The 25878-nt window shown below is 35.2% G+C and overlaps 2 protein-coding genes across 4 annotated transcripts in view; both read left to right on the top strand.

Moving 5' to 3' along the window:
- Positions 1–16416: 16416 nt before the first annotated feature.
- The window catches only part of aralar1 (calcium-binding mitochondrial carrier protein aralar1), a 232900-nt gene continuing 223438 nt past the window's right edge, over positions 16417–25878 (top strand). The window contains exons 1-2 of one of the 3 annotated variants that reach the window (XM_085816758.1): positions 16417–16544; positions 16651–16713. In XM_085816758.1, the coding sequence (XP_085672884.1) occupies positions 16506–16544; positions 16651–16713 (102 nt within the window). In that variant the 5' untranslated portion in view covers positions 16417–16505. Of the gene's footprint in view, positions 16545–16650; positions 16714–25878 lie in introns of those variants that run through there. The other 2 variants (XM_085816757.1, XM_085816759.1) reach the window with 2 other exon arrangements.
- LOC146997136 (uncharacterized) lies at positions 22766–24109 on the top strand. Its single transcript, XM_085816754.1, has one exon. The coding sequence runs from the start codon at positions 22956–22958 to the stop codon at positions 23700–23702; it is 747 nt and encodes a 248-aa protein (XP_085672880.1). The 5' UTR covers positions 22766–22955; the 3' UTR covers positions 23703–24109.

Raw genomic sequence — 25878 nt, 5'->3', positions numbered from 1 at the left:
ATTCTAATAACGTAATGTTCGGTATTTTTTCTTTCTTTAAATTCCTTTCCCACCATAACTTAGTATTCTGATCAAGTTTCTGGTTAAGAATAAAGGCAAATATAGCGGATGAAACCCCATCTAACTTTTGTTCTAAACATTCTAAAGATCTTACAACTTCACTTGTAACATCAATTAAATTTAGAATCGCAGAAGCTGACTCGTTTTGAATAACGGGAATACTCATAAATCTTTTAAGATGAGCATACACTTGTTCTCTAGGATTCGAGTATCTTTCTTCAAGGAGAGACCACGCTAACTTATAATTATTATACGTTATAGCTACCGTTTGGATAATTCTAAAAGCATCTCCTTTCGGTGCTGATTTCAAATATTGCAATTTTACAGCATCTGATAAATTTGGGTTTTGATCAATACTCGCTTTAAAAATGTCCTTAAAGGAAAGCCAAGAATGCATTTCTCCTGAAAATATTGGTAATGAAATCTTGGGTAAACGCACAACAGTATTTTCAGAAATTACTGCATTTTCTACTTCATTTTCTTTAACAACGTTCGACAATCTATTATTTATTTCAAATTCTATATCAATAATACTACTATTGATTTCATCTTGCTCACTGAAGATTTTTTCGATATTTTCTTCACTACTTAAATTGATAATAGAATCAAAAATAATATCAAATTCATTTTGCAGATTGTTAAATTTAGTTTTTAACAATTCTAAATCACTAACACTTAAATCTGGCTGACAAAGTTTCTTTTGCAACTTCCATAAGATAGTTTTTTGAGTTCTCTTTTTAGTGAGAACATCTTTCAGTTTCGTAGCCATTTTTGCTACACTTATCAATAACAAATTATCACACAAACTTAATTCAGAATTTACTAAATGCAACAGTTAATAATGAATAGAGTTTCAAGGGTTTTTTACTTACCCCTTTCTTTCAGCAACTGGCTATAATCCACAAACACAAATTCCATTGAAACAAAATGGCAAACTCACTGTTTTACACTAGATTATTTATTTAGCTGATATCTCTGCGGCTCTACTGGACCACTCAAATGATCCGGCGATTTTTAAGTGGACTGTAACTCTCAATTAAACTAATTTTCAAACTACTTTGTAACATATTTTTATCTTTATTATACTAATTTTTGAGAGACGCTCAGGCTCCCACAATCACTCTCTGCTTCGCCATTGAAGCCAACTCCAAAGTAATTAACATTCTTTTTGTAAACAGTAACGATGGCAGGCCATCTGGCTTCAGAGAGACTTAACAGCTGCTGTACTTGGAAAACTTCCGGATTTCTACAATTAGTACCGGCTATTGCCTTCAAGCTGGACAAGGAGTCTGTGTATGTATGTTACTGGTACTGGTAGGCTACGTGAAAGATTAATTGCTTTTCGGATTGCTATAAGTTCTACCTGGAAAACTGAGTTGTATTTGTTGAGTCTTCTTCGCCATTTCCTACGGATTATGTCACTATGAAGGATACAAAGTCCACTGCCAGTACCAGAATCCATGTGAGAACCATCCATATATATTGCAAAATTTTCATAAACCATGCTACTATTAGTAAGATTAATCTATTCTGGATGTCATTGACTGCAGTGTGACAGAGAAAATTTGAGACTTTCATTTCATAATTTGAGGTTGTGTAATCATAATTCCAAAGGGACCTGTCCTGATGAAGACGAAGTATTCCACCCAGTGCAGATTCCCTTTCCCCAACCAGGTCTAAAGCTGGAATACCAGAAAGAGTCTGCAGAGCTGCAGTCGAGGTCGTTCGATAGCCTCTACCGATTTGTAGCAAGTGGGGTCTCTGTATTCTCAGAAGTAAGGTGCGTTCTTGATTTGTACGATGCGTAGGCCAAATACTTGTGCCATAGAGGACAATCTTTTCCGTTACGATAGAACACCAAGTCTTTAAGAGGAGTCACGAAGTACCCCAGTATTTTGCCGAAGTTCTCTTCATGCTGTTATTAATATTGTCTACTTTATGTTTTATATATCTGAGATGGGGTAGCCATGATAAGCGGTTATTAAAATTATTCCTAAATATTTTAAATCTTGTACAAATTTAATTGGAGTTTCAAGGATTTTGAGAGGAGGCATTCTATTTAGAGTTTTTTTGGCACCAATTAGCAGGCCTTGTGATTTGGAAGGTGAAACTGAAATTTTATGGCCACTTGCCCAATTGCTAAAGTCGTTCAGATAATCTTGTGCTAAGGCTTGTAATTTCAACTTCCCTTTAAAAATAAGCAAAAACATCGTCAGCATATGCAATAACTGTGCAGTTAGAGTCTTTATTGAGCTATTTTAGATAGGTATTTGCTACAATGTTCCATAAAAGAGGTCCTAAACAGGATCTTTCCATAAATTTTCATTTCCATAAATGTTCCATAAACGATGTCCTAAGCAGATCTGCGGTCATCCTCTGCTTAATTTATGTCGAAGTACTATCGAGTCTAGAGTTATTTGAACGGAGCGATCTTGTATATAGCTACGATTAAGATCAAGGTAGTCCCTCCCAGACAACCCATGGCTATCAGAGCATGAATTATATCCTGCAACCACAGGGAGTCGAAGCCCCCTTGAATATCCAAACGGATGATGAGTTTATGCATATTGTTGCTTCTATTTTCTTTGATGACAGTAAGTAATCGTGACAGAATATGTTCAGTGGACTTTCGACATAAAAATCCAAATTGATTTTCTTCTAGTAGACCATTACTGTATAAAAAGTATTGAAGTCGTCCAAGGATAACTTTCTCCAGAAGTTTACCAAAGAATGGCAGCAAACAAATTGGTCGGTAGGAAGCCGGACAAGCAGGATCATTATCCTTCTTGTGGAAGAGAGCGAGTTCAGCTAATTTTGTTGAGAGAGGAAAATGTCTAATTTTTCAGGATGAAAGCGTAAGTCAATTCTGGATAGATTTGATGTAATAGCTGAAAGAAGGCGTTGTCAAGCCCATCCGGGACAGGGGCCTTTTTGGGGTTTAACTGTCTTATAATTCTATCGACTTCAGGCAAAGTTGGTAGAGGTTCAGATGAGTATTGAAAATATGGATAGTTTAGATAAGAGTCACGAATGGCCTTTTGATCAGAGGTATCTTCTCCTGGAGAGTCCTCCTTGAATAGAGACTAGAGGACAAATTGGGCAATCTCCACTGTGTTATTGGCATTGGGTAGTAGACTGGCAGGTAGGACTGTAGGATGGAAGACTTGATCAGTGGCAATTTTTAAAGACGTTCCGAATTTATCAGCAGTATTAGTGCAATAATTTTCCAAGATTTTCGTTTTGCTAATTGAATGTTTTTCTTGAATTTAGCTTGAGCCTTTTTATATTGTAGAAATAATCTGAGCCGAATGATATGATCAGTGGTTGCTTGAGCCCGTCTTCTTACAGCTCTGAGAGAGCTTCTTTATCGTGCAAGTTCAGTTGTCCACCAGGTAGCACTTGTACGGGTTGGGTATGATCTAAGACGAAAGGTCTTTTTGGCAAGCTTGAATACTGTAGTGGATCAATTTATTGTAAGCATTATCCAGTTCTGAGGCAGATGAGCAATTATTGAATTCCTGTAACAAACTATCAACGAATGGAGCAAAGTTCCTTTCTACTTTTCGTAACCCTCCATAATGAGTTTTAAATCTTCGTTTAACAAAGGTAAGGAACTGAGAGTCCAATGTAAAAACAATACATTTGTGATCGCTAACAGTGACTAGATCACTAACTGTCCAGTCTCTTATCCTTGGGGCCATATTAGAAATAACCAAAGTAAGGTCGGGCCAACCCTTTGCACGAATTGTGTCAAAGGTAGGCGGAGAATCTGTTGTATTTGAAAAGATATAATTTAATGAAGAGATAAAGTCGAGTAGGATAGCAGATCTAGCATTTTCTCTTTGTGAGCCCCAAAGGGGCTAGAGGCATTAAAATCCCCTCCAATTATACAGCTATCAAAGGTACTATAGAATGAAGATAATCTAATTCTGATAAAACTGCGTCCAATTCCTTGGTATGGGGGCAATAGACTGAGATAACTAAAAGACTGAAAGATACGGTATTGAAAAGGTTTGAAACAGAGTTATCAGTACGTCTCCATAGAGTTGTATTTAAGTAACCATTATAAACTATTGCAGCTGAATTATTTGAAGAAAGAAAAGTTTTATTATTTGTGGTTGAGCCTCCCAAGGTACAGTCCCTGTCGACATAAGGTTCCCAGAAAAGGCCAATATCTACTTGAAATTCAAATTGTTGATGTAGCATATGACCTGTAGCAGCCGAAGAGCCCTGCAGATTACATTGCATGAATTTAAGGTGTTTTAATTGAGAGCTTCTTGTTACAGAAGTATTTGTATTTAATTCTGGAGCAATAGTTGAAGTTCTTTTCTGTAGTACGGGCATTGTCTCGAGTTAGCCGGATGATTAAAATCGTATGAAGTATTCTGCTCTGAGTTGGACTTCTTGCAATTTACACACACAGGAGAACTATTACAGTTCTTCGAGGGGTTCTCGTGAGCTTCCGCGCACTGGACAGAGTTAGGGAATTCCTTACAATCCCGACTTTGGTGACCGAGTCCTTGACAATTGTAACACCGAGTGATCCGTACGTATTTACGATACGGACAGGCGTTCAGTCCCAAGAATAGACGTCCTTTTTCTCCCAACGTATTAAAATGGTTCCGGTCTAGGGAGAGAATCCAATTATTAATGTTAGAATCCTTGTGATGCAATGGGGTACGTGGAATGATGGCATCTTTATTATCTGAAGGTAGGTGAGCTTCAAAGACTTCAATTAGATCGTCTGCTGCAAATTCTGTGGAACACCAAAAACAATTATAGAAACCCTTTGCGGCTTTTGTTTTCTTATTTCCAGATTATCTCCGAGATTTGTGGAAGTTATTGAATCCTGTAACTTTATTAGTTGTTCCCCAGTAGAACAGCGTATCAGCAGTTCTCCTGAACATGTTGGTCGAATTTGTTGAACTGGAATATTAAATCTCCCCGAATTTAGTTTAGACGCTAATTGTTTCTGAATTAAGTTAGGAGAAGTGTTAGCTTCCTTAGTGGAAATCAGAAGGACGTGTTCAGAAGGAGGAGTAGATGTACGTGTCTTCTTTTTCTTTCGCTCCACCAACTGGAAAGATCTCTCAGGTTGTTCAGTATTGTGCTCAGTTTCAGAAGCTGTGCCACGTAAGACTGAGGACTAAAATTTAGGATATGTGTCCTCAGTTGTTGCAGGGTTGAGTAAGAAGGGGTCTATCAGAATGATGATCTTATGCAGTTGCTCAATTTGACCAGTAAGTAGTTCCTTTTGAGTTTCATGTGTAGCAATTTGCCTATCATGATCTAAAATTGTATTTCTGCAACGGATCAAAATGCCTGCAAAGATACCCTGATGAATTTTATTGAGTTTATGTTTTGCGTGATCAGATCCTAGCTGTAAAAGGCCGGAGTCTATTAAAGACGAAATGTTCTCAGTATCACCAGCTCCTGCTGATGTTTTCTCCAGTGACATGGAGTCCAAAACCGGCAATGAAGCTACTGAATTAGGGGCCGAAACTGAATATAGTAAACTATTGGTTGCCATGAGAAATTGAAATAGTTAAAAGTTCAGGATTAAAAAATGCATAGAGATTACTATGTCAGCAAATTCATAAAAAGACAGATAAAGCTGTTAAACAAACTGCAGCAAGAGTGTTATGTGATACAATCGTAAAAATTGGACTTAAATATTAAAAGAAGCTGTATTAAACAGCACAATTTTCCGTTTTACAAGCAAATTAAGTAAACAGTCAGATCTCAATGTTCTTACATAGGAAGCAATAGTTATGTAGAATAGAACACCACACCTATGGGTTTTTAACATAGGAAATTTAAATTTTAGGAAAATCAGGAAGTTTTACATATACGCTTTTGGATTATCGGAAAGAAATAATCAAGTCACGACCCATTTGCAAAAATATTAATTAACACCCGAGATATTAGATAATTATGGTACAAATATGATTGATATGCAAAAAAGAGCGAGTTCTGTGGGAAAAAAACATAGGAAAAGATTACGAGGAAAGTGGTGCAGTTAAGCTTATAAGAAATAGACTAACCCAAATGGATTTTCTCCCTCGTCTGAGGCTTCTCGGCTGTCACCTTGATCACATCCGAAGGAGTAGGGACGATTGCAGAAATTTAACAGTGGTTGCCTATTGCAGCGTGTATAATTGTTAAGAAAAAGCTGATTATAGTGCCTCATTTTACAAATTAGAATTTTTACATGTTTTTATTTTTGAAATTGAGATTGATTTTCAGATCTGGATATTTTTTTAGCTTTTCCTATGCTGTAAGGAAATTTGTAACTACTTCTTTTAGAAAATAATATTTTAAATCTGAACTGATAGAAAATTTCAAACATGCAATTTTCTGTTGCAAATTTTATGCTTTTTATTGGTGTAAATAAGTAAAAAATACTAAAATATTTAAAAACGAATTTTTGAAAGTTTTGTTTAAAATTCTAAATTGTGCTGCTTTTAAATTATAGATGAGTATTATAGCACAATTTCTATAAAGGAATTTTATTTCAATTATATTTCATAATACATCATAGTGATAAACACTTTTTACTCCTTAAAAATTTTTATACATTTAATTCTAATATTAAAATTGTATTTAACCGCAATAATTAATTTTGCTTGTATTTTATAGTGATTATTTTTTTAATTTATTTTTAGTTCTGCATAAGATTTTTTTTATATACTGTTAATTTAATTTATTAGCCCAAAGGGGCGGTAGCCTAGAAAGGCTGTTAGTTTGGAAGCGGCATTTTGCACTGTTTTGCTATAAATGTCCGTGTCTCCTTGCAAATTGTTGTTACCAAATATTATCGCCCTGTATTATATTTAAAGAAACTAAATAATGAAGAATCTGCATGAATACATGTATGGTTCTCGCACTGTGACAAAAACGACAGTACCTAGAGCTATCAAATTTTGAATAATGTAATCCTCCACCCGAGCATGGGCATCTGGACGGCCGAATTTCGAATTTGTTTTAATCTATTTCGTAAAACTTTAACGAATTTTTGATTAACAAACTCAACGAGTTCAGAGCGAGCACTGAACGGAAAATAACAGTTTTATATCCAGTGCGGAAATTCTAAAGATATGCTGTTTTCAAATGTATATGGTTTACGGGCGAAGAACATGATATTCAATAAATATAGGTAACACACAAAACGTTAAAAAAAAGGTTCCTTTTGGGCGTAGTATAAAATCTGAGTGCTTCTAGATTTTATTTTACCCTTTTCCCCCTTCATTACACTCAAATTTATGCTCCGAATTTTATAAATTACTAAAATAAATATTCCACTTTAATGTTAATAAGTTAATGATGATATAATTTTTATATAATTTTTTTATATTTAATTTTTTTAATGTTTTGTAATGTTATTGTAGTTTAGAAAATCACTGTCTGAAAAGGGTTATTAAATTTTTTAAAAATTATCAGATCTTGTTTAATTTTACCTTATTTATTTCAAAGCATCACGTACTATCAATCTTCTTTAATTTTACGTTATTTGTACGCAAAATTACGTTCATAAATTTTGTGCTTAGCGTTTTTACCGTTTTACCAAAGTAAAGATGTTTGTACAAGAATTCCGAGTGAAAAAAATGCGCGAAATGCAGTAAAAAGTGCTTTAATGAGATATATTTAATCCTATTTGGAATAAACTGTGGCTTTCATAATCTCATCACTATACAACGTATCACATTTAATAATTAAAAAGAGTTATGTGATACAAACGCCATAGGTTTCAGTGTTAAAGTAAACCAGATCGTCCCTACTCTTTCTTGCCGACATGTCGGTGACGCGCGCTCCGCCCACTGCGTTAGTCTATCTCTTATAAGGCATGGACCTTATAAGAATAAGGACCTTATAAGGTCCATGTTAAGCGTCTGTTGATGTCATCAGAGTCAATTTGAAGCAAAGAGGCCTATGTTAGCATCACTTGCATCGTTTCATGGAAAAGTGGTGTAAGATAGATAGCCTGGGTTATAACAAAATTAAGAAAATCAATTAAAGAAGTTATTAAAACTTAAAGTTTTTAATTAAACATCGTACCAATACTGTTTAACAATCAGATTTAGGTATTGTTTACTACTTTTAACCACAAATTACTGTATTACATCAAAATCAAAATTTTATAAATATGGAGTAAAAATGTAAGTAAACCCAATTACGCATATAAAACTCAATAGAAAGAGATCCCACCTGTACTAAAGTTGACAAACCACTTTGTTGTAGTTACCCAATACACGAATAAGGAGCAATATCCCTGCTGAAAGCACTATTTAAGTTTATCCACACAATTATAAGATGAAATCACTATACACTATGAAGAACAGCATACTAGATCACAAAATCTTCATAATTCAGAAAATATCGCATTCACAATCAATAGTTTTATATCGACGTGTTCACAAACAACTCGCGCACTCAATACAATAAAAATTCCGATCACAAACGGCGAAGGTTTGGTTTGGTTTTATTAGATTACGGCAAAGCACTCGAGGGCTATCTGCCTTAAGGGAGGGATGCCTTCGTGGAGGACTTTCTAAGGGAAACTGGCTCGTATACACGTTACACATGGGGAAAATCACGAAAACGCCCATGCAGCCAGCCAGTTCGCTGGATTCGAACCTCAGACTGAACTACCAGTGTTCAGCGACGTTACCGCTCGGCCGCTGGTGGGCCCAAACACAAACGGCGAAGAAACAACACTTTTTTTATTTGAAAAAAACACAGAGCCTAGTTAGATGCTTCCGAGCAATTGGCAGCAGTCTTCATCGTATTCGTCCTACCATTTGTATTCATGTCCAATAAATGTTTCAAATTAATCACACTTGTTTCTTTTCTCATCTTCTACCTCGGCTTTCCCTGACAGTTCCGGGCATGGGTTCCTATGCAATTTTTAATCCTTATAATTGATTTTCTTAATTTTGTGCCGTACTTCACCTAGAAGTTTGTCGCAACATTTACGGTACACCTTGTATAAGTAACAATTAAATGTTATTTCCTTATTTTCATATTGTTATCATTTAAATAATTTATGTATCTATTTAAGAAATTAATACCATAATTATATTCTCTTAATCTCTCAAGTAAGAAATACTTTTGCATAGTTGGTTTTCATGTTTTTTTTAATAAGTAAAGTGAATACGAGCTAGTTTCCCTTAGAAAGTCCTCCAAAAAGGCATCCCTTCTCTTAGGTAGGCAGCCACCGTTTGTTTTGCCATATTCAAATAACCTAAACTAGGAAACATTTTTCTCTAACTAATTCTCTTAAATAGGAAATTGGGTTACTTTAACAACACAAATATATTATACGTAAAAGTGTGACATAATTTGCGGAAAGAAAAGATGTAATATAATACATTTTAAAAATATTCTCAGAACTTTACATAAAAGAAACATGTATAAAAGTTCAGTGTTGTAAAGTAATACGCCATTTGTAAAGTTATAACAATTAAAAAACTTATTCTATATAACCAGAATGTGGTTATGGAAGTATGGCATCGTTTGTAATGTGACGCTGAGTACTATGAATGGAAGTAAGTAATTATTTTGTGAATAATTTCGAAAAATAGCAGAGCAAGAGGAAAGTACTACTAGAAAATGCACAAAATAAATTCTGTTATCTTTTAACATTAAAAATAACAAAAAGTGAATTATATCTACCACATAAAACTGACTCCCTAAATTAAAATTTCTAAGCAAAGAGACAAAAATAAGAGTTAACCTTTGATAGCGCCCTTGCTTCCGCACTCTTTATAATAGAAAAAAATGTTAAACGATTGTCAGTTCATTATTTCTTTTTGTTATTCTTTGTGTTCATTATTTCTTTTCTTTGCGATGTAGTCTTGTGGTCACAGATGTAATGTGAAGAAAATGTATTATTGGGATGCCATTGCAACATCACAGCAATTAAGTGTGCTATATGGGCATCATGTTCTGTGGCTTTCTTCGTCTGTAAGGAGCTGATGACGTTAGCTGCGATTGCTGGAGTTTTAAGAAAAATGAAGTTACATGGAGCAGGAGTATTTAGGAATGTTTAGGAAGTTGCTGACCACCAGATTAATCCGCAGAATATGGTTATTTGTCTTATGGAGTGGGATTAAGAATGAAGCTATCTTCCATATGATCCGCAAATGATTTAGCTTTGTCCCCTTCCGATGTAGAGTTTCTGACTCTTTTTGTATTAAAATGAACATTGAGGAACCTAGTGAACTTATTAGCAATTTAACGCTGAGTACAAATAACTAAAGACATAGACTCAGGAAGGGTTATTATTTCACTTATTTATTTCACCCTTTATTTCACTTAAAATAAGATGATCAGTTGGCCCCTTTCTCGGGTTTACATCAAAGACTCTACTCGGGCTTGAACTCAAAATAAGAAATAAGAACTAAATTAAAACTAAGAGATATAGCCGAATCTAACATAATTACCTAACGTAGTTGGCCCTTAATTCAAACTATATAAATTAAATATAAATAATATTAAAAGGCACGTAATATACGGCAGAGCGTAACAGCTTCAAGAGAGACTTAGCCCGAAGGCAAACCGCAGTGGCTAATCGCACCGACGGTGCGAATAGCTAAGACGCTATTCACACCACCTATGTTCGCGCATGCGCACAATCATCTCGTGAATCAGCATTTTACGCCGATTTCTGTAAGGCAGGCGGTAGCGAGACTGAAGGTTGCTAACCCTAACTCAGCTATAGAAAGGGTTGTTAATAGTTCACCAGCAAGAGAATAATTTCCAAGTAATAATTATGAGTTACAAAGAGGAGGTCAATCTATATACATGATAATGTTCAGGAAATGATTAGATAAAATAGGGATTTAATGATGGTTCTAATTGCAAGCGAGGACGTGTAATTACTAGTAAAAAAATCTTTAATGTCTTGACAAAAAGGCTACAGAAATAACTTAAATTCTTTTATTTAACTGAGAAATTTGTATGCAAACTTAGACCCTAGTCTTATAGCATAGGACTGTCAGAATTTATTATTAAATAGAAAACTTACTAAACATTACAATATTCTTATATATTCATCACTTTTTCAGTATCCACATATGTTTATATTTCAAAATCAAAGTTATTTATGAAATAAAACCTTTTAAAATCTGATAAATCATTTGTGTGTGCAAATTTTAAAATCTAAATATCTTACATTAAATTATTTCTGTCTTTTAAATTACATCTCATTATTTGTTTCAATTTAATTTAATAGTTGATGTAATCGCTTTTAACTTATTTCATGTCTAAATCTTCTACACAGAAATCCTCTGTCTAATTTTTATTATCTTTTCTCAGACAATTTTCAAAGAGGAATGAATTAAAGTCTTGATTGGGCAAAACACATCTTTGAAACTAAATGTATTCTAAGAAGTATAAAAAATGTAAACAAGATTTTGTTCTCCCCCCAATTTAAACTATTCCAACCGTTCAGGAAAACGATAAACATTGTGAACATAAAATTCTGCCCTTTTTTATATATACTTTAATAAAAGGAAATGTGTTCCTTCTTTTAAAATTTAGAAGAAAAGGAATCCATTTTCCTTTCTAAACTTTTGAATGTTGCCAACGCTTAAAAAATGATAAAGTACGCCAAGGTAGTAACCCGCCTTTTAAAAAAAAAAAAAAAAAAAAAGATTCACTACAACACTTAAGCAGTTCGCGTACGTAGAACCCGTTCTTTTCGATTGAGTTCAAATGACGGATCCGACAACTCAATGCGCATGCGTGGTTAATGTTTGTGCGAATAGCTCAAGCGGATAATCGCACCACTGGTGCGAATAACATCGGCCAAGGCAAACACCCGTTACTCAGGATTTCTAGCTCTGTCTTTCGAAGTACGTTAAACCTTCCTTAAATACTACTTCTAAATCATTTGCATTGATAGCGATTCTAAAAACTTATTTTGGTAGGAAGTGGTAGGTGGAAACAAGAATTGATATTAAAGTACATTGCAATTAAGGTAACTGTTATAAAATTAAAATATACCTTACACCGAATAAGATATTCTACTTGATCCGTGTACATATGAGATGAGTTTATATCGTTTCTTGACTTTTCTGTAAATGTCAAATAGGGAATTATTCTCTTTAGACAGATTGTTAAGGAAATTGGTCAGTTTTTGATTTTTAAAGTTCCGTATTCTTCTACTGATATTTTTTTGCCATTGAGTTAAGTTGTGGATCCCTGATCATTTGCCATCTTTTGCGAAGTCGGTTTTTCCTTTTATACTGTTTCTGATGTCGGTAGGAAAGGGAAGGCTTGTTTACGTGGAATATATTGTTAGCTTCCTGCAGTGCTGAATTAATGCAGTTAATGAATTTTGAGACTTCTTGTTCTAATTTTTCTTTATTGTCAATGCGTGGATTGCCTAGTATGGATTTTTTTTTAAATTTCGGAGTATTTAGTCCAATTAGTCACTCCAATACTTCTGCACAGAAGTTGGATCGTTATTTATGGTTATTTCTAGAAGAGTGAGGCTGTAGTCAGATGATAAGGCGGGAATTGTAGATATATTACATCCGCTTGTTATTGCTATTTGAGATAAAGATGGCTATTGTGGTGCTGCTATTGTATCTGTAATGGGTGGGCTCGTCTGGGGCATGTATGTTATAATTATTTGATTGAATGAAATTAAATCTATCGTTTCTTTTCCATGTTTGCATTTCCCCGGTTCCAACAGGCGTTTTTCGCGTAAAAGTCCCCTCCGACAATGGAAGTATTATTGGTATTTAAGAGGTGAAGTAGCTCTTGTGTGCTGGGATTTTTATTACGTGAGATGTAGACATTTGAATTTTTGGTGTTCTATCGTAATTTCAATAGTGTTACTTTCTAAAGTGATGCTGGGATTAGGAATTTGAAAGTGTTTGACGCTCCTTTTAACAAATGCGATTATGCCGCCTCCTCTTCTAGTCTCTCGATCCATCGGGTTGATGGTGTAATTAGCATATAGTACTTTGAGTGCTGGTCTAAGGTGAGTTTCTTGTATCATTATGACATCAGTTTGTATTTCTATTAGAAGATTGGATAGCTAATCTTTTTTGTGGAATAGACCGTTAGCATTCCAAGAGAGAATTTTTATATTGCACTGGTGCTAGAATTAATGGAATTAATGTTGATTTCCTATTTTCTCTACAGTTTTTCTGTTGATATTCTATTTAATGATTTTCACTACTGCAACATTTTTGTCTAGGGTTAATTTCTTTTCAATATTTTTATGTCCTTGGATCACTATAGTCCAAATGGTCTTAAGTGAGGAGAAGTCGAAGAGGTGTGAGAGAGAGGATCCTTCGGCTTTGGTAGTTTCGTCTGTAATATTTTCTCTTAGAATGGGATTTTGAATGGAATTTGTATTATTGTTGTTTGATGTAAACGGATGAAATTCTTAGTTTTTATTAGTCCCTGATTAACTGCTCGTGGAGGACTGGGTTAAACTGGGCTTGCTTGTTTTTCGACCTGGCTGGACAATTTGAAATGTTCGCAGGATCAGGACCTTTGCAGTTATAGTATATGGCAGGTTGGTCTCGGTTGTGAATGCATTCTGTAGGTTTATGGTTGCTTCCGCAACGGAAGCAGATCCAGTCTCTTGCACAGAATAGAAAACTATGAAAAAAATTCCTGGCAGTCTGTAGCATTGTGGTGGGTATTGCGTAATGCAAGGATGTCAAACTCGCGGCCCGCGGGCCGCATGCGGCCCTCAACAAATATTTTTGCGGCCCGGCCAATATATCGGCAAATAATAATATATAATAATAAAATAACATATCGACGAAGAAAAAAATGAATTGTTTACTGCTAAGTAATTAACGATAATTTATTCAGTGTTAGATTACTCACAGCGAGCTGACACACACACTACTTAAATTACAAATGCATGTGAGTAGCTTGCGTTCAGCTACCTTCGGCTTTTGGGGGACACGTGCACTCAGAACTTGTACGCATCCCCCTATAGCCGAATGTGGCCGAACTCATGGGCTCAGTTTTCCAATCATAGGTTTGTGCGATATATTGGTGCATGCATGTGCATGCACTTTGCTTTATTATTAATTATTACTTAATTCATATTGTTACGGATTTCATAGTTATTTATTTAGTTAGTATCAGGGTGTAAACATTAAATTTTTCTTGTTCTTTGCTATATAAATTTATATAAATGTTTATTATTGTATTATTCGAAATAAATCTGCGTTTCTATGAATATTGAATTTTTTTTTTTTTTTTTTTTTTTTTTCGGCCCGCCGAAAGTTAACCTTGTTTGTTTGGTCCAAGTGTACCTATGAGTTTGACATCCCTGGCGTAGTGATTCGACTGACATATTCATATAACCTATGCGAATGATTTTACATATTTCCTTATTTTCTTCTGATTTTGGTATGTGTACTAAGAATAGTGGCATTGGCTTATTTTCTCTTCTATTTCTGAGTAGGGTAGTAAAGTTAACGGGGAATCCTTTGTTAAGTAAATTCTTGAATGTTGGTTTGAGTATCTGTGGCTATGGGTAAGCCTCTAATTATAATTTTTATTAAAACTTTCTCTTCTGGCAATAAGGCTTCTAGGTTTGTTTCCTCTACTACTTTGCGAATGAACTGTGTGAATTTGAATCTGTTGGCGGTATTTCTAGGCGGCGTCCCTTTAAGGTTGCGGTCATCTGTTTCCCTGTTTGCTTGTTTAGATCTCTTAAGAATCTTAAGAAGATCTTCTTAATTTAGATCTTCTTAAGAATTCATCAGCTTTTGGGATATCATCTACGACAATTATTGGCGATTTGTCTTTTCTGTTCATTTTTGGGTTGGAGTTTGGGTTTCTATTCGTGGGAGTAGTGGCACTCTTGTTTGGTTCGTCTCTTGCAGTGGTGGTGTGCTGAGCGGCTGGTACTTCATCCATATATACATGCATGTCGTGTTATTTGTTTCTCTAATTGTGTGTATCGTTACTAGTTTTGAGGATAGGCTCATCATCTGATTCAGTGTCTGTTGTTTGTCTATGGCGTAGTTTTCTTTTCTTTGTTCTTTGAGACTGTTGGTAGATTGCAGTGTTTCACAATAGTTTTTCAGCTGTTCAAACTGTTTAGCGAGGTTGTAGTTAGAGGCTTTTAATTCGTTTATTGAGTGTTGGCGATCTTATTTTCCTGCATGCACAGTTAGTTAATGGTCCTTAAAGGACCATTAGACTTTAAAAGTCTAATTCTTTTTGGTCTTTAGCGGGCAAAAGCATATTTGGATCGTTAAGTACACCTTGAATATCTCCTACCAGGGATATAGTTGTTTCAACATCATTAGCTAATGTAATGTTGTGACTTAATATCTGAAGTATGTTGGGTTTATCATTCTGATGTTCCCTGTAAGGATTTTCTGAAATTGGGGGTGATTTTTCCATGTTTGCGCTAATATTAGTTACATTTGTGTTGGATTATACGTCATGTTGATTGATCATGTGAAGCAAAAATGTTGGAAAATAGGGGCCTGACTAGCGGCCGTGCTCGAAGATACCCTATCAGCACGGTGTATATAAAGAGAATCAAAAGAAAAAATACAATACGACCTTTCTTGATTCAGTGAAAAAGAATGTAGCAACAGTGGCAAGTCGTGACTTCAGCGTAGCGAAAGTAAAAACAGGCTGAACACAAGAGCCGGAGAGGCGAGATCGATAAATTCGGTTCTCCCACGCTGTGGTAAACAATGTCAGGGACACGAGAAGCGAAGCAGAAAGACATCTAGCTCAAATGCTGCCCAAGTTCTGAATGCTTCTCAGCCTCCACAAAACTAGTATCTGATTAATTTGTAAATGAATCTGTATTAAAGTACGGAACCCCACTAAAAGTAATTTCCGGTAATGGCAAACAGTTTGTTAATCAGATTTCTGAAAACTTATGTACAGAGCTTGGCATACGACAGTTAAAGGTGGTTCCGTATAGTCCCAGTCTAATATAGCCTAAGAAGTAAAAATGTAGTTAAAATTAGTCAACGAATTAGCTTTTGCAATAAGAACAACAAAATATGTTACTACGGGTAAGAAAGACCCACGGAATTATTTTTAGGGAGAAAAATCTTAAATCCTTTGGACAATTAATTGTGATTGAATATCGGGAGAACCCTGAAGGCAGGTTGGTATATGTGTAGGCTCGGTCGAAGCGTAGATACTTATATCATGATGCATCAGATACTTGTTCAGCATTATCCCGTTATTGTTTCTTGAATTCCATTTGTAGTGTTTGCTATTGAAATCTCCCGCAATTATTGCAGGCCTAGGTTGACAAAGAAATCTAGATCTTGAGTGTAGGCTTACTTCTTACACAATAATCCGTTTGTCACGCAAATCAGCCAATAGCGATTCAGTCATTTTTTTTTTTTTTTTGCAACAGGGTGTATAGCGAGAACGTTTTACGAACATGCTCGCCTGTGCCTTGATTGTTTTGCATGCCTTAAAATATGGCTGCAGCGATCGCCGAAGTAACAGCAGATGATAAAGTATGATTTTAACGTTTGCATATTATTTCTGCATGTTTCTGCAGCATTATTTAATTTTGTTTTATTCCTACTTTCCTTTTTTTTCATTATCCTTTTTTTATCGCAGGCCGGCATGCTAAAACATTTGCTGTTTGATTACTTCTTCACCAGAGCATCATGCCAGTTTGAGGTATTGTAAAATAAACAGAAAACTTTTTGCAACAAAGTATAAATATTATTTCATGTTTTGTTTATTACTTTTATTTTGCAGAGTGTATAATCTAACCTTCTTGACTGAATCCTTATGCTGCAGTATAAAATATTCTTTCGGATATTCTTCCTTACTTATTCCTTATTTATGAATTTTCCTGCATTTTGTATGGAGTGTTGAATTACATATACAGTTTTTTAGGTATCTCATTATCTGTATTATTTTCTAAGAAGTTGTTTGTTGTAAATTTTGTGTGTTTCAGATTTGTGCAGTTAAGAAATCATTATTTTCACATTTACCTCTTTTTACCTCATTTTTTGCCTCTTTTTTTATAATCTGCTAATGTGGCATTTGAAAAGCTTGGCAGAGACTTTATTTTTATGCTTGTTATGTTACTATTTAAATTTTGCTTGTGTTTATTACTTTGTTATAGTGACCTTTGTTGACCTTGTGTCTCTATCCACAGATAGGATATTCATTAAAAATTTCATATTGCTGATAATTACAGTATAGTGAACCAGAAGTCTTATATATAATAGTGCTGTTTATATAATATATAATAGTGCTGTTTTGGTTTACTATATGAAAAGCTTCAATAAGAGTTCAGAATAATTTGTACAATACTATAATGTGCACCATTACTCAAATCCTTCACTCATAAACTGTTTATTGAATTGATTATTGAATAAGAAGTGGGAGTATGTTTCATTTTATATAAGAATATGACATTTTAGAAGTATAAAGGGCAATTAGTAATTTGTTCTATTGTTACTGTAAAAATTTGTGTTAGTTGTGTTTGTTACTTGTTGATAGTAAACTTGGAACTATGGATGAAGTTAACTGTGTTTTGTGCCACTCACTCAGAAATTGGAAAGTTCTGATCTAATCAGCACTGAACCTTGCTAATATCATCTTATTTTTTATTAAGCATTTATTGCTAATGGTGGATTTGTTTATTGGTATTTAATTTGCCATTTTATTAAGTATGTTTGAAAATATGAAAAGTATACAAATCAAAGTTATATAGCAGTAATGCATTTCTTAATTTCAGAGGGTTTATGCTGTCAATAAAATTGTTAACAGAACAAGGACAATCAGCATTTCATTTCTGCGTTATGAATCTGGGCCAGCTTTCATGTTATTCTCCCTGTATAATTGAATAGAATAATTGAAATAAAGTTGAAGATTTGTTCATGATGAAAGTATTCAAAATAAAGCATACCAGTAATATACTTCAGTAATTTAGCCAATTTTCTATTTTCAGATTACCTAAATCCTTTGAGGTTTATATGCAGGGGGATGATGGAGAAGGATAATTTTACTTTTTATTAATTAAAACTGAGTTCTTTATTGATAATACATTGCATCTAGTATTATATCCTTTGTGTTTCTGGATTTATATTTCTTGTAATTTTCTAGGTAAGAAATTGAAAATTCTCAGCCTTATATTTAAAATGTTTGAAAGGGAGAGGTATATAACTTCAAAATATTAACCCTAGGATTAACTTGCTTCCACGAGTTTTGATTACTTTTCTGGCATGCAACATGAATATCAACTGGCTTTTTTTTAGACAGTTTTCTGTGAAGATGTCCCTAATATTAAGCAGATTGCCCTGGTGATTTACTAATTTAACTCGAACAAACAGTTTATTATTGTTGCTGCATGAATGTGATTTTTTTTTCTTGCATTAGATATTTCCTTCTGAAGAACTCAGATGAATGGCATTTGGAGCAGTTAATTAACCATCAATGATTAAATAGGTGGGACATGCTAGATAAGAAGCATTATGTATTTTCTACCATTCAATTAGCATGCTATGGTTATTGTTTAAATTTACTAAAGGAACTGCTGGGAGCTTGTACAGGTATTATTGTGGGCCATTGTCTAGCCCAGGAACCTTTAACTAAATGCTTACTCAATCAACAGCTTAGAAAACATAACTGATTTTTGAATCTCTTCTAATTTTGATAAATAAAGATGAATGCACATGTGTTTCTCTTTCATACGTATCTGCAGTTTTATTCCAATCTTGATGAAACTTGACATACTTGAATTTAAAAACTAGGAAGTTCACTGTCTGCATGTAATTTTTCAAAACCACCTCATGAGGTCCGCACTCTTTATATACAAATGTTTTATGCTCATGTAACTAACTTTTAATTAAAAACTCAGACATTTAAAAGCTTTATGTTGCCACTCTACAAATTGAAAGATTATTTATTTTCAAGTTTAACCAGGAGGTCATTATCTATATATGATTTCGATAAACAATTCGACAGGAACCATACTTTACACACACGAAAGTCTGATGTGATGGTTCTGTTATTCAAACAAATCACAAGAACATAAATATAAATTTTGTGTCAAATAACTTTACAGTTTCAGTCTGAAACCCGGAAATCGTAAATATACTAAAACTAGTCGATCAGTTTTAAAGCTTTTGTCTTTGTAGAAGAGATGAATTTCTTCATTTTGTTACTCAGCGGGGCTCATCTCTAAAGATTAGACTCCAGATGGCACATTTTAAAAGCTACCTCCATATCAGTGTCTCGATTTCACGGCCAAATAGTTTTGAAGTAAGATGTTCAGTAACATTTGGGAAATTTTGAGCTCCGAGAATACAAACAGGATGTAAAATCTTTTATATAACATACATATTATTGTTCTAAGACAACACATTTTCCCCATCTAAATTTCTGAACCTTCATCTTTTAACTGATTGAATACCTTTGCTGTTCATTGAATACATATCTCAGCAACTAAGCTCAAGCACTACTTCTTGAGGGCATACCTTGGTACACTCAGCTATAAAATAGTTTTGGTAATAGAGCATAATGACCGAGATGTTAATGAAACCAACGAATGGTGTGCAAATTTTCTATAGAAAAGGGAAAAACGCTCGGTTCAACTGTGTCAGTTTAGGATTCACTTAGCCTGACAATGAAGTTTTTTTGGGTAATCGCACATAAAGATACTAAAAAATATATTGTAGAATTTAAATTGTACAGTATGAAATATGCCAGCATGGTTGATATCAGAGCTGCTACCAAGACAGTCTAGAGTTGAAATGAACTGGTTTAGAGAATATAGGAAATAAAAAAATTCACATGCAACAACAATTTCAAACAGGAGACATTTTCTCTGATTGGGCATCTGAAATTATCTGGAAATTAATGTGCTAAATTATGTAGCATAGTAAAATATAGAATAATATAATATGGTGTTGAAGACAACAACTAACTATCGTATAATTTTTTCCGCTGCAGTTTTTCAGAAACTAAACATAACAAACTATTTCCCCTTAAATTTGAAATACTTAAATTAAATTGAAATACTTTGTGCTAAGAAATTACCTTAATTTTGACAAAGGAACACATTATCTTATTGAGGCTGAAAATTTAGTATAAAAACACCAATGGAATTTATGTGTAAATGTGGTGTTTTGAATTATGAGTTTTCATACTAAATAAGTTGACATTTTTAATGACTTAAATTCATTCTGTTATTAATACCTGAAATACATTACTTACTAATTTTCAATAAACAGGTATACAATGGTACATGATTAAATAATCCTTTTTTCTAATTTTTAAAACTAAAATATATTGCTCTAGGAAACACTTTTGCATCTTCTGTTTTATTCTGCAGATATTTTGGAAAAGAACTGAATGTAAATTAACCTTTTCGCGACGGCACACCTTTGTTTAAGACGCTCGTGCGAATGGAAGAGAATCGAAGGCAGTCACCTTACAGGATGGAGGTTTTTCATCGCTAAGCCTAATTTTATAACAAAAATCAGAAAAACAAAAGTTTCGCTTCTAGCATCGTAATTTTTGGTATCATTTTAGATTATTACTTGAGCTCTTATATATGTTAAAATTAGCCCTTAAAACATTTTTTTTTCTTTATTTTACATAAAAATATACTTAAAAAGTTGCATATCTTCTAAAATAATTTTCGGAAGCGCTATTCAAATTATTCCAAAGTTTTAATTGATTAAATCCATCAATAAAGTGTAAAATTAATAAAAAGAACACAATAAAGACTATTTACAGTAAGAAGTAACAAAATTTAAAATGAAAATGAGTGTGGTGAATCTCGAAGCACAGAGAAATATCACTTTGTAATTCTTAGAAAAAGTATCACTTTTTAACTCTTTAGAAAATGAATCAGTATTCTCATCTGCGTTAGTAAATGGTTCACTAACCATACTAGGGTATTCTTCCTCTGATAAATAGTGCCTTTCCCCATAATAGACTGGAGGTGAAGCTTTCCTAATTAAAAAAAGGAGGAGCGGAAATATATCTGACGCCCGTCCTGAAAGGGTTAAGAACACTTAAATTGTACATTGCAATACTAACAATCTACAATAAAATAAAATTATTTTTAATTAAATCAGATATATTATAATTTGCTGAAAGTTTTCTCCTTAAATACTACATTATCAAGCTGATTTTTAACAATTATGTAAAGTTAAGATTTCATTACGCCTGTTCAGTTTTATAAATATTTATGCCTTGTTTTATCTTTTTCTGTAGATGATGCTGCCCTCACGCCAGATGTTTAATTCGTAATGTATTTTTTAATTTTGCTGTGTATTTGTGGTAGCAGATAAAATAAAACCAAACGACTAGATGTCGTGACAAGCTTGAGGAATATTATTATGGATGTTCAATTTTTAAAGATTTTGATGAAGAATCTGAGTTTAAAAATTTGTCTGAGGCTCAGGATTTGGCAGACAAATCATTAGTTTAAATAGAAACATATCTAAATTCATTTAATAAAGAATCACAGCTCAAGGATGGTAAGATGGTAAAATTTGCTACGTCCTATGTGAATATAAAGCTTCCGAAGTATGATCTTCCAACGTTTTCTGGCAAGTTTGAGTTCTGGTTGAGTTTTAAATCCAGATTTTTAAGTTTGGTTGATTCTAATAACTGGCATTCAAAAATTGCAATACCTGCAAAGTGCAGTTTCGTCTGATGCTGCAAGACTTATTAGGGGATTTGCAATAACCTCTGAAAATTATAAAAATGCTTGGGACACTTTACTCGACAGATATGATAATTCACTCATGCCAATTCACTACATTTTGCAGGGCATGTAAACAGAAACATCATACAATTCTTCATGCTTTTTGAACTGATAAAAAAACCTTCTGCTGAAAGTGAAGTACAGTCTACCCCAAAAAGTCTATCTCAAAATCAGCCCCCTTCAGGGGGCTCACTTTTGTGAGTGCGGGTGTGGCAATCCCGAGGTACCCTAGCCCTTCAGGGGATCATCTTGGTGAGACGGGTGTCATGATCCTGGAGCCCCAGTGATCTATCCTCTTTTCCATCTCTCCTCTTGGCTGGAACTTTTTCTCTTTCCTTCTACCTTGTGGTTTCTCTCTTTGGAGTTTGGAGCTCGTCACGAGAAACTGGAGCAACCCTTGTGTCTAGTTTTCGAATGGCGAGAAAACTGCCCACGTGTTTGCCGTGTGTGGAGACCCGTGTCGCTGGAAAGGAGGGTCCTGGTAGTTGAGGGGCGAGGTACTGTCCCCAACACACTGCTTTGGCCTCTGCTTCAGCTAAACGGGAGGTACCTTAGTCGTCCTCACGGGTGTCAATCGGCTGGTCACTAGTCCTTGTGTCAGTGGCCTGGGGATAAGCTCTTGGGAGTACCTGCTTTTGGGAAAGCCATCTGTGGGGCTTCAGTTTACGTATAGACCTGGTTAGCCCTGGCGCAGGAATCTGCTTCCCCTTGTTGGGCTCCGTGGTGGGTGGGGCTGCTGGGTCCGAATCATACTTAATCTTCAATATGGCCTCTTCAAATGAAAAATACGAAACTTGTCTTCCATCAAAAAAAGTAAAGACGAATGTGAATGCAAATCCTAAAGAAACTCTACCTAAATTCCTTGTAATAACTAACTCAAAAGGCGAACTTCTAAAAATGTCACCATTCCTGATACCAAAAACATATACAAGTGACTATTGGTGAGCCAAAGACAATAAAACGACTGCGCTCTGGAGACCTTCTTATATAAACAGTTTCCCCAATTCAATCTGCTACCCTCCTCAAACACGAAAAACTTGGGCAAATCGAAGTTAATGTGACAAAACAGAAATCCTTGAATTACAGCTGGGGCGTTATATCTGAGACTGACCTCATCTTTGTCTCAGAAGAAGAAATTGTGTCAGAACTGTCCGATCAGAATGTCAGTGCTGCAAGGCAGATCAAGATGCGCAAAGAAGGTCAGCTGGTCAATACGAAACATATAATCCTGACTTTCAATTCGCCTGGTCTGCCGAAAAGTATTAAGGCCGGGTATTTGCACTGCCCTGTAAGACCTTACATACCTAACCCCTTACGATGTTTTCAATGCCAGCGATTTGGCCACTCAAAAATGTCCTTTCGTGGCAAACTCACATGTGCACATTGCTCTGTGGAAGGCCATGACAGTGAAAATTGTAGTGCCAGCCCACTATGTGCAAATTGCAAAGGGGAGCACAAGGCGTTCTCTCGACTTTGCCCAAAATGGCAGTTTGAGAAGGAGGTGCAAAATATAAAAATAACTAGAAATATTCCTTATGCAGAAGCGAGAGAACTAGTAGCAGATTCTCAGTCTCGAAAAACTGTATCCTATGCAAACGCAGTAAAATCGGTCAAATCCATAGGCACCCAGACAATCCACACACCAAATAAACAACCAGTCCAAAATGTACAACCAGTCCAAAATCCTCAACAAAATACACCAGCTAAACCGAAACATTCAATAATAACAATAGAATATAATAAAGTGAAAGAAAACCTTATGAGAAGCAAAGAAATACAGAAAACATCAAAGCCTGATAGAAAAATAAGTGTCAGCTCTAGCTCTGAGCAACTTGACTCAGAGATGGAGGTAGAAGAGAGCTTAAACATCCCGAGGAACCTACTTCCACGTAAAACCAAAACGCAGCATAGGAAAGACAAAAATAGTGAATAATGGCCACCCTCGTTTCTTGGAATTGTCGCGGTTTCCATCAACATCTTGATAACATCAAAGACTTGATCAATTTGCATCATCCTGTGGTTTTGGCATTACAGGAAATTCTACTGAAACCAGGAAAGCAAACTAAACTTCGAAGGTTCGCAAATTTTAGGAAAGACAATATTGTAGGTGAACATGCCAGTGGAGATCCAAGTCTCCTTGTCTCACTAGACTACCCAAGCAATTCACTTCCTTTAATTACAAGCCTTCAAGCTGTTGCCATCCAAATAAGTTTAAGGACCCTGGTTTCAGTTTGTTCTGTTTATTTGCCTCTAAATGTCCACATTGATCAAAGGGATTTGGATAGTCTAATAGAGCAACTGCCTGAACCTTTTGTCATAATAGGTGACTTTAACGGCCATAGTTTGCTTTGGGGGAACAAAGATATTAATCCTCGAGGTAGACAAATTGAGATAATGATTGAAGATCATTCTCTTTGTCTCCTAAACAATGAAAAAGTTACCTACTTCCATGAGCCTACAAGGACTTTTCACGCTCTTGACCTTGCCATCTGTTCACCATCTCTTTTGCCCTTTTGCACTTTTGACGTAGGGAATGATCTCCATAATAGTGATCATTTTCCTCTTTTAGTTTCTATCACACGAGAATGTGCAAATCCCATGTCAAGATCTCCTCGATTTATACTTGAGAAGACAGACTAGCAGCTCTTCTCATCTCTTGCAGAGCTCACAGAAGAGATGGTGGAAGGTGTGGAAATCGATGATGCAGTGAAAGCCGTTACTGATAAAATAATGCAGGCAGCTAAAACCTGTATACCTATGACATCAGGAATGATACGAAAATATTCAAAGCCATGGTGGAACCGTGAGTGTCAAGAAACCCTTAGAGAACAGAGAAAAGCCTGGGGAATTTTTCGTAGGTACCCCACTTTGTCAAATCTCTTAGCCTTCAAAAAAGCAAAAGCAAATGCAAGAAAAGTACGACGAAAGAGCCAGAGGGATATACACTATGTGTCATCAATAACATCCTCTACTCCGAGTAAAAAGGTATGGGAGAGAGTTAGGAAAGGATGCGGTATGTATAATGATCACACACTTTCCATCCTGGAAAAAGATGGTCGAGTAATTAGCACTACGGAAGAAATTGCAAATATTATTGGTGAGACCTTTGTGGCTGTTTCTAGTGGCAGCAACTATCCGCCAGCATTTCTTTCCGTGAAGAAATACTCAGAGAGAACTCCCGTATCTTTAAACTCTAGTAACTCAGAGCCTCATAATAAAGATTTCACTATGCTTGAGCTAAAGAGAGCCCTGCTTCAGACTCCATAGGTCCAGTTCGGGTCCAGATGGTGTCAGCTGTGGGGGGGGGAAATGCTGAAACATCTTTCCTCTACGGCATTGGCTGCTCTTCTCTCTCTCTACAATCGAGTGTAGAAGGAGCACTGTTTTCCCAGTTTGTGGAAAAAAGCTGTTGTCATTCCCATAGCTAAACCAGGCAAAGACCTGAAGAATCCGTCTAATTATCGGCCTATCGCATTAACTAGTTGCATCTGTAAGTTGTTTGAAAAAATGGTAAATTGTCGCTTAGTCTACTACCTTGAGGAAAACAATGTAATCTCACCATACCAGAGTGGTTTCCGTAAAGGTAGATCTATGACTGACAATATTCTCATGTTGGAGACCTCCATTCATAAAGCTTTTGTCAGGAGAAATCACCTTGTGTCTTCTTTGACATAGAGAAAGCTTATGACAAGACCTGGAGGTATGGCATTTTACGAGAACTTCGCTCTTGTGGCTTGCGTGGCAATTTACCGATTTTCATACAAAATTTTTTGAGCGCTAGAACTTTTCAGGTGAGGATTGGCTCTGTTTTCTCAGATATATTCGAACAAGAAGAGGGTGTGCCTCAAGGCTGCGTTCTAAGTGTTACTTTATTTAGTTAAAAAATAAATACTATTTTAAAGGAACTCCCTCCTACTGTGTCAGGGTCATTATATGTGGATGACCTCCAAATAAGTTGTCGTGGTGCAGATCTGAAATTTGTCGAGAGACAGTTACAGATTACTCTTAGCAGGATTGAGAAATGGTTAGAAAAACACGGGTATATCTTTACAAAGCAAAAGACTGTCTGCATGCACTTTTGCTGAAAGCGAAATATGCACCCCGAGCCT

The sequence above is a fragment of the Stegodyphus dumicola genome, chromosome 5 (assembly GCF_044657685.1).
Source record: "Stegodyphus dumicola isolate Sdum_Otavi_A_Nest chromosome 5, ASM4465768v1".
Taxonomy (NCBI): Eukaryota; Metazoa; Arthropoda; class Arachnida; order Araneae; family Eresidae; genus Stegodyphus; species Stegodyphus dumicola.
Note: the sequence above shows the minus strand (reverse complement) of the source record. Positions and strands in the feature narration are given on the sequence as shown.

Excerpts from the sequence above, each read along its gene's own strand:
- LOC146997136 (XM_085816754.1), top strand. The coding sequence starts at position 22,956 with ATGCGCAAAGAAGGTCAGCTGGTCAATACGAAACATATAATCCTGACT.